This window comes from Paroedura picta, chromosome 10 (assembly GCF_049243985.1).
Source record: "Paroedura picta isolate Pp20150507F chromosome 10, Ppicta_v3.0, whole genome shotgun sequence".
In the NCBI taxonomy this organism is placed as follows: Eukaryota; Metazoa; Chordata; class Lepidosauria; order Squamata; family Gekkonidae; genus Paroedura; species Paroedura picta.
In genome coordinates, this window is record NC_135378.1 from 526163 (window position 1) to 538468 (window position 12306).

The window sequence follows — 12306 nt, forward strand, 5'->3', positions numbered from 1 at the left end:
GGGATTGGAATGTATACTAACCTTTTCCAATCCTGTGGCCACTGTTGAGTTTTCCAAATTCGCTGGCATATTGAGTGTAGCACTTTTACTGCATCGTCTTTTAAGATTTTGAATAGTTCAGCTGGAACACTGTCACCTCCACTAGCTTCACTGTTGCTCAGACTTCCTATGGCCCATTTGACTTCACATTCCAGGATGTCTGGCTCCAGGTCAGTGACTACCCCCTTGTGATTATCAGGGACGTTAAGCTCGCTCTTGTATAGTTCTTCTGTATATTTTTCCCAACTTTTTAAAATCTCTTCTGCTTCTGTGAGGTCCCTACCATTTTGGTCCTTTATCATACCCATCTTTTCATGAAATGTTCTCTTCATATCTCCAATTTATTTGAAGAGATCTCTGGTCATCCCTATTCTATTGTTTTCTTCTATTATTTGCACTGTTCATTTAAGAAGGCATTCTTATATCTTCTAGCTATTCTCCGGAATTCAGCATTCAGTTGGGTGTATCTTTTTCTTTCTGCCTTGCCTTTCATTTCCCTTCTCTCCTTAGCTATTTGTAAAGCTTCCTCAGACAGCCATTTTGCTTTCTTGCATTTCTTTTTCTTTGGGATGGTTTTAGTTGCTACCTCTTGTACAATGTTGCGAACCTCCATCCATAGTTCTTCAGGCACTCTGTCTATCAGATCTAATTCCTTAAATCTATTTGTCACCTCTACTGTATATTCGTCAGGGATCTGATTTAGTTCATACCTGAGTGGCCTAGTGCTTTTCCCTACTTTCTTCAGTTTAAGCCTAAATTTTGCAACAAGAAGCTGATGATCTGAACCACAGATCCTCCTGAACCTCCTGGTCTTGTTTTTACTGAACGTATAGAACTTCTCCATCTTTGGCTGCAGAGCACATAGTCAATCTGATTTCTGTGTTGACCGTCTGGTGATGTCCATGTGTAGTCTCTTGGGTTGTTGGAAAAGAGTGTTTGCTATGACCATTGTATTCTCTTGACAAAATTCTACCAGCCTGTGCCCTGCTTCATTTTGTACTCCAAGGCCAAATTTGCCTGTTATCCCGGTAATCTTTTGGCTTCCTACTTTAGCATTCCAGTCCCCCATGATGATAAGCACATCATTTTTTGGTGTTGCTTCTAGAAGGTGTTGTAGGGCTTCATAGAACTGATCAACTTCATCCTCTTCAGCAGCAGTGGTTGGGGCATAGACCTGGATTACTGTGATGTTGAATGGTTTGCCTTGGATTCGAACTGAGATCATTCTGTCATTTTGGGGATTGTATCCCAAGACTGCTTTTCCTACTCTCTTATTGATTATGAAGGCTACTCCATTTCTTCTGCGAGATTCTTGCCCACAGTAGTATACCTGATGATCTGAAATAAATTCACCCATTCCTGTCCATTTTAGTTCACTGATTCCTAAAATGTCGATGTTCAGTCTTGTCATCTCTTGTTTAACCACGTCCAGGTTGCCTTGATTCATGGATCTGACGTTCCAGGTTCCTATGGAATAAAAATCTTTACAGCATCGGACTGTCTTTTCACCTCCAGTTGCCTCCACAACCGAGCATCCTTTCGGCTTTGGCCCAGTCGCTTCATTCATTCTGGCACTACTCGTACTAGCCGTCTGCTCATCCCCAGTAGCATAGTGGACACCTTCTGACCTGAGGGGCTCATCTTCCGGCGTCATATCGTTTTGCCTTTTGGAACTGTCCTTTGGGTTTTCATGGCAAAGATACTGGAGTGGTTTGCCATTTCCTTCTCCAGTGGATCACCTTTTGTCAGAGCTCTCAGCTATGACCTGTCCATCTTGGGTAGCCCTGCACAGCATAGCTCATAGCTTCACTGAGCTACGCAAGCCCCCTTGCCACAGCAAGGCAGCGATCCCTGAAGGAGTTCTGTAGTTTAGGAACGTCAGAAATGGGGTATCTTGTCCTAGTTGGAGCCATGCATGCATGGTGGGTTGGATGCCCCTCCCTCAGTTCCTTTTTCACTGCTGTGTAAACAGTAGGTCTCTCTAGTGAACTCTGTTTGTTTAGCCTTATGATTTCAAATTGTTTTTCCTTGAGATTTTGGAGGATATCTGTGTGGTTGTTGTGCCTTCTGAGATTTCTGTGAAGTCTCTTTTCATAAGAAGAGTGAGGGCTTAATTGTTCTGTATCGTCCTTGAGCTTGTGATCCCATAAGAAATGGCGTTCAAGTCACTTTTCAAAAAAGTGCAGCTCAAAAATGCCCCATAGTGACCAGCATGAGCTGTGCTTATTCTGTTTGGGTGATTCCCATAATATTGGGATCAGTACCATATGCCAGCGTTTCAGCCCAAGAGACCACTAAGGTAGGAGAGAAGGCCTTGTCCTCTTCTGTCTCATGAGTCAGCTCCAAGCTCCAGATTGGGAGCTTTGGTTCCAACTGTTCCAGCTTGTTGGGTGGACCTCGCTCTGACCCTCCGTTGGTTCTCTGCATTCCAGCAGTTTGACGTCTTAAGAAGTGCTGAAGAGGACAGCATCTGGTAATTACTTTCAAGGTCATATGTGGTCTGGGCCCTGAGGATCTGAGAAACCACCTGTCTACCTACATCCCCGAAAGAGCATTTTGCACCACCAATACCAGAAAACAGCACTGTTTGATAGAAGGCTCACTGTTAAATATGTTTGTATTTGAATCAAGTTGTTTATTGTGCTGCATTGTTTTATGAGAGTTACCACCCTGAGCTGAAAGGGAAGGCAATATCTAAATGTAATACATTAATAAATAAAGTGTATGCTGATTCTACAGAGCCTTGACTTATCTTCTAATTAACCTTACCCCTTGATTAGAAAGGATTTTGTACCTGAGAGAGCAAGATACCTCCTCATTGCTTGATAACATCTAGGCCAGCCTTTCTAAACCTTTTTACCATTGAGAACCCCCTGAAACGTACTTCAGGCTTTGAGAAACCCAGGAAGACTACCTTTCAGCAGTCTGTACTTTCCTGACCCAAAGTCACATGCCACCAGACACTCCCACCAGATGTGACATCACTGGGCTACTCCCACAGCACTATACCGGCACTCTGGACTGGCTTGTTCTTCTTCAGCTAAGGGGAGGAGCCTGCAGAGACAGGGACAAAGCAGACCTAAGCCACTCCATCACCACCTCTCTCCCCCCCCCCCCAGGCCAGAAACAGCTGAAGCAGGCTTATGCTGCTTTGTCACCCCAGCCCCAGAAACATGGCCGGGGTAGGCCTATGCTTCTCCATCGCTCCCACACCCACCACAATGATAGAAACAGGGCCAGAGCAAGCCTATGTCTCTTTGCCGCCACCCTCCTCCCAGTCACAGAAGTTAAAATGAGAGTACTTAACCTCTCTAGACTCCAGTCACCACCATGCGCGATGAGTCTTGGCCAGTGAGGATTTTTATGGTCCCTCTCCTTCCCACCTCCTCCAGGCCCATCATAGGCCTTTGCAGGGGGGCATAATTCTTTAAATTATTTGTACCATAAATAAAGCCTAGTAGGGATGGTGGGAGGCGTTGGGACTCATCACATATCTGATTGGCCATACGTCCAATGAACAGCTGATCGAGCAGGCTGTTCGTCCCTGATTGGCCATCCATCCAATCAGTGGCCAATCTGGTAGCCTGTCCCACCTCTGGCCATATCCCCCTCCACTGCCAGTCCCCGATACTCAACTGACTGCAAGAGGTAAGGCAGCCAGCGAGCGCGAGCTAGAAGGAGTGGGGATGGCCTGGGACTGCAGCTGAGACCGGGGCATGGGAGGGAACGGAAGCGAGCCCTGGACTCGCTGACACGTGGGGGGCCTCTCTAGGCCTCAGTGGATTGTGGGGGACGGAGGAGATAAGCCCCCACCTCCGCTCCCCCCTGACCTGAGAAGGCCCCTGCGGCCTCTCCAAGCCTTGACAGGTCTGCCTGGATTGCAGGCAGAGAAGGCTAGCACTCGTCATATATTTTAGATAAAACAGACCTTTTTGCTTGTGTGTGTGTGTGTATGTGTGTATAAATTGATATATGTGTGTATAAAGTTTTTTAATTTAATTTTTTAAAATATAAAAACCAGCCAATCGATGGACCTTTCTGGGGCTGCCACCAAACCCTACTTGAGAAAGCCTGGTCTTGAAAGAGGTCAGCTGGACATGTACAGAAAGGGCCCTGGAAAACCTTCAGAATTGCAAGCTGAAATTCTGGGATCCAGCTGAAAAGTACCTTTGTCTGCAATGATTTGTCAGTGAGCCTGGTGTCTGTCTATGGTGAAATACTTTGTGCTGAAAAATAACTTTTGTTAAGGGAACCCTCCTTAGTGCCCCGCAGCCAGTGAGGATTCCTAGGGCGGACCCTTTGGATCCCAGTAAACTTGGAGTTAATGCTGTGAGAGGGTCAGGAAGCGATGTCGCCACAGGCGGAGGCACTTCCACGAGCCCCCACTCTTCAAAAGAGGGTGCAGCCAAGGGCACCCCTTTGGCGGAGACTCGGTACTCCTGTTGACAGAAAACGGAGAGTGCTTAATCTCTATCCCTGCAGACCTGCAGGGATCCCTGGACCCAAATTTTGGAAATGTATGCAAAGATGCAGCCCAGACTAGCCTGATCTCGTCGTCTTGGAAGCTAAGCAGGTCTTCCCTGACTAGTATTTGGGTTGGAGATGTTCAGTGAAGTCCAGGGTCAGGAGGAGGAGGAGGAGGAGGCAGGTGATGGCAAAGCACTTCTGAATGGCTCTTGCCTGGAAACCCCGTAGGGTCACCATGTCAGCTGTGGGTCAGGCATCTTAAAGGTGGCAGTGGCTGTGTGGAGCTCCTGTGCACACAATGGCTGGGCGTAAATGTGTCTAAAGAGCAGAGATCTATACACGTGACACAGAGACAATGGAAGGTGCGGGACTGTGTCTGTTAGCCCTGCTCCATCTGCAAGTGTGCAGCTCCATCTTGGCACAGTCTACTGACACGTTTGAAACAGAAAGGTTGCATTGAAATATTCAGAACAGAGAACTCTACCTGAAGGCCCCGTCCCCGTGGCTGGGAACTCTGATTTTCCAAGGATCTGCATTGCCTGGAGGCATCTGACTCGGCAGAGGAGGGGGATACGGCTAGAGGATGCCGTGGCATGTGCTCCGTGGCATGTGCTCAGCGCTCGGGTTTCTTGCTGCATCCTTGACATTCCGTATGTTGTGCCATCCATCCAAATATGTTTATAATTTCATGTGTGCTGCATGTTTTCCTTTCTTGCAGGGGCTGGCGTGTTTTTCCTCTCTTGCATCGATGGTGAGAAGATCAGTTTTCTGTTTGACTGTATTGTTCATGGCATCTCCCCAATGAAAGGCCCCTTTGGCTTGCGTCCACTCCTACCAGGTTAGTATAGAAAGCACAGGGCAAGCATGCAAAGAGAAAAATTGCTTTTTTGAATACGAGAGTGGAGATGCTAATACACAGAAGGTGTGAAGTGGTAAACAGCGGCAAATACAAAGTCAGGACCATGGGCATGCCTGCTCTCATCTGTTGCTGTAGGTTACATTTTTGCAGTGAGCTTTTGCCTTGGAATATCTAAGTGTGTACAAATGTTAAAAGCTAAACAGGGACAGAATTAACTTGGAACTTTTTCCCAAAGTTTATTTGTCTGATATTTTACATTATTCGAAGGACTCTGGAAACAACAATTCTTTCCTTGGCTAGCTTTGCCGAAGAAGCCAGACACTGAATTCCTTAGTCATGGTTTTCCTCTTTTAGCCAGTGATAGAGGATAATCTGCCTTAATTGTATGTCACAGAGGGCAGAGCGATCTCTGCTGCGCCTGCACTGTGGAGACTAGCCATGGTAGAGCTGTGGTGCCACTAGCTGCCCCCCGAATGGGAAAGTTCTATGAAAGCCCAAACCGGGGGGGGGGGGGGGGCTGCGCAGCCAGTGTTGGATGCTGCCGTGTTGGCATATGTGGTGCTTCTGCTGCAGTAGTCTGTCCTGGTGTGACGGACAGGGCAGGCAGGACCAATGAAAGGAATGAGTGGAGGGGTGTGAGCCAAGCCCAAGGCACGGAGGGAGGGCAGCCTGGGGAAGCAGGCCCCTCCTGTCACAAGCCCTGGCCACCTGTCAATGGAATAGGGGCCGTCCCATGAGCATCTTATGAGCACCCCAGCTCCCCACTGCTCACAGTGCTGGCCATGACCATAGATACATCGGTGCCCCAACTCACCACCCCATGCTACCCTTTGTGCCATCCCTGCTGGAGAGGGCTAGGGGAGTACAGGAGGAGCATGTACAGATTCTGAGGTCTCTGAAGCCTCCTCATGCCCCCTGAGCCTAACCTACAATCTTCATGATGACGAGAAGTCCCTCCAGGTGCCCGACATCATTGTCCAAATTTGGCGTTTTCCTCAGCTTTGTTGTGTTTTTCCCAACTTGCTTTTTATGTTGGGTCGCTGTGTTGGTCTGAAGCAATAGTACAAAGTTTTGAGTCCAAGGGCACCTTGAAGACCAACTAAGTTTAATTCTGTGCACATGAAAGCTGATGCCCAGAATTAAACTTTGTTTCTTGGACTTAAGTTTGGGATTCCATCCATCCTCACCTGTAGCTTCTTTCCATTGCCATTGGTGCCTGCTATTCCCCCTCCTTCTGGTGGCTTTTGACAGTGGGTAATTCACCCTCTACTGTTAGGGGAAGAACCAGCCCAAAGCCATCCAGTGTGGCAGAGCAAGGAGAAATTGTGGAGAGTATGCCCACGAGGAGGACCCATTTCTATTATGGATTTGCAGTGACAGTGAAAACAGAATGGGGAATCGCCCCAATATAAAAGCAACCAAGCATGTCTTCCTCCTCTGGGGTTTGTTTATGGCATTGATTACTTCTCACCGGATTGTAGCCCAGGATACTCTTCTCCTCCATTTCCACAACTGCCTGGCTAACTTCCTTAATCTGCGGAGGGCTGGAACTGCAAGTTGCCTACTTCGCATTTAACGCTGGAGCTTCTAGGAGCAAAATGCAGAGCAGGGAAGTCATCAAATTCATGGTGGTGGAAAGTGCTGCCAAGTCGCAGTGGACTCCCGGTGACCCCAAGAGCCAGTTTGGTGTAGTGGTTAAGAGTGCAGACTTCTAATCTGGCATGCCGGGTTCAATTCTGCACTCCCCCACATGCAACCAGCTGGGTGACCTTGGGCTCGCCACGGCACTGATAAAACTGTTCTGACCGGGCAGTGATGTCAGGGCTCTCTCAGCCTCACCCACCCCACAGGGTGTCTGTTGTGGGGAGAGGAAAGGGAAGGCGACTGTAAGCCGCTTTGAGCCTCCTTCGGGTAGGGAAAAGCGGCATATAAGAACCAACTCTTCTTCTTCTTTCAAGGGGAGAGACATGTAGAGGCAGCTTGCCCTTCCCTGCCTCTGTGTCCATGGAGGGCCCTCCCATCCAAATGCTAGCCGGGGCCCACCTCGCTTAGCTTCCAGGATCTGGCAGGGTCAGGCCCAGTCCCTCAAATTCATCCAGAAATATCTATTTTATATAAGTTTATTGCAGTCCTATATGTACCACTATAAACTTTTGAGGCTTCAAATTTTAGATCTGTCAGTCTGTGTCCTTAGGGAGGAAGGAGGCAGAAACGACCAGAAAAGACACCGCGGTGTTGCTGTGGTGGTGCTTCTCTTGGGATGGTCTTCCGGGCAGTTGCTTGTACAAAGAAGAACTGGCATTGCTGACGTGGTTCCCAGTGGCTTTCTTTGAGTTCCCACTTGGGACACAGTTGATCCAGGAGCATAGCTTGCTTTTCCAGACACCCAGGCCACAGAGGGCAGGAACAGTCCGAACCTCCCTCTCTTTTTTCGGTGGTGTCTCTGAGTGCCTGTAAACCCCCCCCCCCCAATACCTATGGTGCCCTTGTGCCAAAACCTGCTTGCCATTCTAGATACTGGATGGCCAAATCCCCCTGCCGTGTGGTCTGGGCACATCAGTGATGAGTTTGGGGTAAGGAAGGAGACCGTATGCCTGGAGAGGAGTGTTCCTTCCTTTGTTTGGTTTGTTTGAATCCTGAAAGTGGGATCAGATTGATCTGGAGAAGTGGTCAAAAAAACACAATTTTGTTTTCAAACTCATGCAACTCCACAGTTGCCCTGTGATATTTTATGTTTCCCTTCCTCTTAACTTTGTATAATAATGGAGTTATTATGCAATAATAATGGAGTTATTATGCAATGAAAGGGAAATTGAAATTAGCACGTTGGGTAAAACAAGTAAAATTACCTGTATCTTACGAAGCGTGCATTATGCCTTAAATAAAACTTAAAGGTGCTCCTGGACTCAAACTTTGGTCTGCTGCTTCAGACCCCACATATCTGAATCTAACAAAATTATATTTGCCTTAATTTTCTTAAATTTTCTCCCTGGAGTTTCTGGTGCTCTTCTGTTTGTTTGTGGCTCAAGAACAGTATTTAAAGACAGAGGGTTGGTGTGCAACTTTCAGTGTTTTTTATCTGCTTCACTGGAATGCTAAAAAATACCATTTGTTCATGGGAGGATTTTAATTAAAAGTTAGCTTTTCTGTCTCTCAGCCTGTAGTTTGGTCCTTATATCTTTGGTGTCTGGAGAATATAACCAGTTGGGCTATAGAGGGGCCAGGCCAGAAAAACAAATTTGGCCCTGCCTCTTGTGGCCTCCCCAATGAAAGGGGAATTGATAGGATAACTCCATTTCTTTCCCGTCCCATTCATCACTGAGCCAGATGAAAGGTGGGACAGGGACCATTTATTTATTTTAAGAAAAAGAGGCAGTTTGGAGTTTGGAGACTTCTTTCCTGCCTTCCCACAATCAAACTTGATGGTCTTTTTGGTATGGGAAGTGATGATCCCTTATGTGACAAAGAAATGCCCAGCACAAGTTATATTAGAGCAAAAATATTCTCCTACTTACTTTGAGCGGTGATGTGCTTTGATTTCCCATTAAATCAGTTTAGTGTTGCTTGTCGTAGGAGGCAGCTGCTGCTTGTCCTCTCCAGAACTCTGCATGTTTCCTATTCAGTCCTGCCCCACCAGAGCGAGGGGGAGGGGGGAGGGAGGGGGGAGTCGAGCTCTAGAGAAACCTCGGCAGTTTGTGAGGCTTCTTCCAGACGGGTCTCAGTGCTGACGGGATGTGGTGCTATCCTTGCTTTAAAGACCCCAGTGCGAGTCACAACAGCACGGAAGGAAGAGTGGCCCACGAAGCGCTGCAGTTGGAGAAACGGCTGAGCCTTCTGTCGCACACCAGCCATCGCGGGAGTGGAGGTAAGAACAAACTATGTTCTCCAGGTTGCCTTTTAATCTCAGTTTCTGAGCCATTTGCCAGAATGTGGACCTTTTCTGAACTTGCTGAGATCTGTGGATCAGATCTATCAATTTGCCCCTGTTTTCGATCTATGGCTGAACTCCCAGTTATCCCTCTGCCGTGCAAAATCTTCTCTCGCCTTCCCCTCAATACCTGTGTCCACTGCTGGCAGCAGGAGGCTGGGGAGGAGCCAAGACAGGGCAGCAGGTGGTAATTTGGGGCTGTCCTCAGTGAGATGGCAGCTGCCATGGCTGCCTGCAGGAACGCTCTCTCTTAAAGAGGGCTTGGCCGTGAGCAGTGTCAGGAGCAGCCGTTCTGTCATGCAGCTGTCTAGGGACATGGCTCATCTTGTCAGCCAGTCTGCAAAGGAGGCGCTGTGCCCGGTCTCTGCTCATAAATGGGAGAAGTGCCTGGTCTGAGTCGGGTGAGGGGAAGCTGTGGAGCAAGTTAGCTGTATAGGAGAGGTCTTCTGGGTTTGCTGCGGAGGGATTTCAGCAGGCAGTGTGCCATCGGCCAGGATGCCTCAGCTCCACATGAGCAACGAACGCTTCTCCCCTGCTACATCCAAGCCATTAGGAAAGAGATCAGCCTACGAACGTGCCAAAGGAGAGCTCCTCGTGTCACAATCTGAAGCATTCTGTTGCATGGAAGGTCATCTGCCTGTATTTTTCTTCCTGCTTTATTTATTTATATATATATTGTATTTATATACTGCCTTCCCCGAAGGTTCAGGTTGGTTTACGTGAAACTAGACCAATACAGGTAACAATCCATTTGTAATAATAACATGGTGATAACAACATTAACATAATAATAACAAGAACAACATTATAGAACGGTGGGAACTGCAAAGAGCATCAGCTAAACTCATACTGAGGCCCAGTGGGTTGGGCAGATTTGTAGTAGTCGTCGTAGGAGGGAGGCTCGGGGGCCAATGGAGAAGTGGTGGTCCAGGTCGACAACCAAATGCCTGGCGGAGGAGCTCCCTTTTGCTGGCCCTGAACAAGTTCCGTCAGGGCCCTGATCTCCTCTGTGATCTTCCATGTGCAGACAGTTTAATTTGGATGATGAATTGCCTTTTTTTATCCTAGGTGATGACAGAAGTTTATCCAGTTCGTCTTCAGACACAAGCCACTCTGATGCCAGTGTTGGCAGTCGGTTGACAATCTGGCCCGACCACTCCTCAGCCAGTACTTCCCAAGAGAGCCATGGACTCGCTGTGGCAAAGGAAATTCACCTTGGGGAAGAAAAAGCCCACGGAGAAAGCATCCACAGTATCACCAAACCGCCTCCTAAACAGCGCCGCTCCAGGCAACTGCAAGAGATCGGCCGCCAAAGCTCTTCTGACAGTGGGATAGCTACTGGGAGTCACTCTTCGTACTCTGGAAGCTTCTCTTCATATGCTGGGAGCCTGGACATTAGCCAGGGGGATGAATTTGGATCACTTCTGAGCCTGCCGCTGCACCTTCCTCCAGACCAGAGTGTGTGTACTTGCCCACTTGGCGAGCATCCAAGGAGCTCTAGCTTGGAGTACCAGGTTCCCAGCTCTCTTAGACATGCCTATGACACTCCCAGAAGTTTGCTACAGGTAGCTGCTAAAGATGTGCAGGCCTCAAGTGCAGATTCCATCCCACCCAAGGACCAGGTAGCTCAAGGAACTGGAGACCTGAAGCTGCAGACCCCACATCAACATGAACAAACTACTTCCAAGGCAAGCCAGGAAGCCTTTTTTGTGGCAAGCATGAAAGACTCGGGTCCTGAGGCAAGCGTGGATTTTGCCTCAAGGTGGTCCCATCTGAGGCCGCAGGAGCAGGCCTTGGACTCCAGGAGCGCTGAGATGGGGTCGGCCAGGGCCGTTTCCAGTAGTGCTTGTGAAATCTGTAGCTCTCCCCCGGGGATCGTGCAGCCGCTCTTTTCGTCCTGCCCAGTCTGCGGTGGGCTGAAGGTAAATGCCTGGGCTGTGGGCATCCTGTTTTCAGTCTTCCCTTGATCTTGCCTGGCGCCTTGCCTTGTGCTTAGGACAATGGATTGTCACAGGCTGTGAAATGCTAACAGAACGAGGCACTGGTTTCTTCAAAAATAGTTGAAAATCTGTTGTACCTTTTATGGAAGTAAGGGCCATTCTGAATCGACCTGCTTCAGAAGAAAATTCCTTCTAACTATCACATTTTTAAATTTAATAATGCTGATACCACCAGGAATTAATTAATATTAATAACATCATAGATATTTAGATTTGGAAATGAATAGATTCCTTTAAAATCTGGATTAGTGGTTTTCAGTGTTCTGACAGTGAATATTCTACTTGGCATACACTGAAGCTGATTTCTCCTATCACTGTGAAAATTGGCATGGAGTGTCTGTGGTGAGGGACATAAATCTGATCACCTGTGAAAAATCCCTTCACTGGAAAATGATTGAGTTTTACAGTGATATCTGAGGTTTCCATGTTTGCAGGAGTTTCTTGGGGGGGTGTCCTCTCAAACCATACTTTAACATGATCATTTTGTTGGTTTAAATCTAAATAAGGCAAGTGTCTTGGAGGGGGCCTTTATATTCCTACAGTTACAAGGTTTCAAAGTTTCCTTTTTCAGTGGGGTGAATTTTGCAGTGCCTGGCTGTTTGACAGCTAGAGGTAGAGTTAATGCAGTTTCTTTCCCTAAAGAAAAAGGTGCATTGTTGGGCTGGTTTGGCAGCATAAGGGTACATTGTGTTTTTGTATTGTGTGATTATATGCATACATAAGAATGAACTCCTAGCTCCTATGTTTTTTATAAAATGTGTAACTACTTTATACAGACTATGACTACGTATTATAATAGGAGTGTGTAGTCTGGCTCGCTTCTTCTGTGCTTCCATTTGCATGTGTATTGATATCTGCCATGTTCACTGATCTGCCATGTTGACCTAATTAATTAACCAATTCATTAGTCTCGCATCTTGTGCTTCTGGGCAAGGTGGTAGAGCGGGTCACGGCACGCTAGCTCCTGGCATTCTCGGAGGAAACTTCGGCCCTAGATCCATACCAGTCGGGCT

At 47.6% G+C, this 12306-nt stretch overlaps 1 protein-coding gene across 5 annotated transcripts in view; it reads left to right on the forward strand.

Annotated features, from left to right (window-relative positions):
• DOK7 (docking protein 7) overlaps positions 1 to 12306 on the forward strand; it is a 54524-nt gene that overhangs the window by 18097 nt on the left and 24121 nt on the right. For all 5 annotated transcript variants that reach the window (XR_013224707.1, XM_077299949.1, XM_077299950.1 and 2 more), the window contains exons 5-7: positions 5225 to 5344; positions 9123 to 9230; positions 10362 to 11215. Coding sequence is in view for 4 of the 5 variants with exons in the window: in XM_077299949.1 (XP_077156064.1) it covers positions 5225 to 5344; positions 9123 to 9230; positions 10362 to 11215 (1082 nt within the window). In the remaining variant the exon portion in view is untranslated. The remainder of the gene's footprint in view (positions 1 to 5224; positions 5345 to 9122; positions 9231 to 10361; positions 11216 to 12306) is intronic.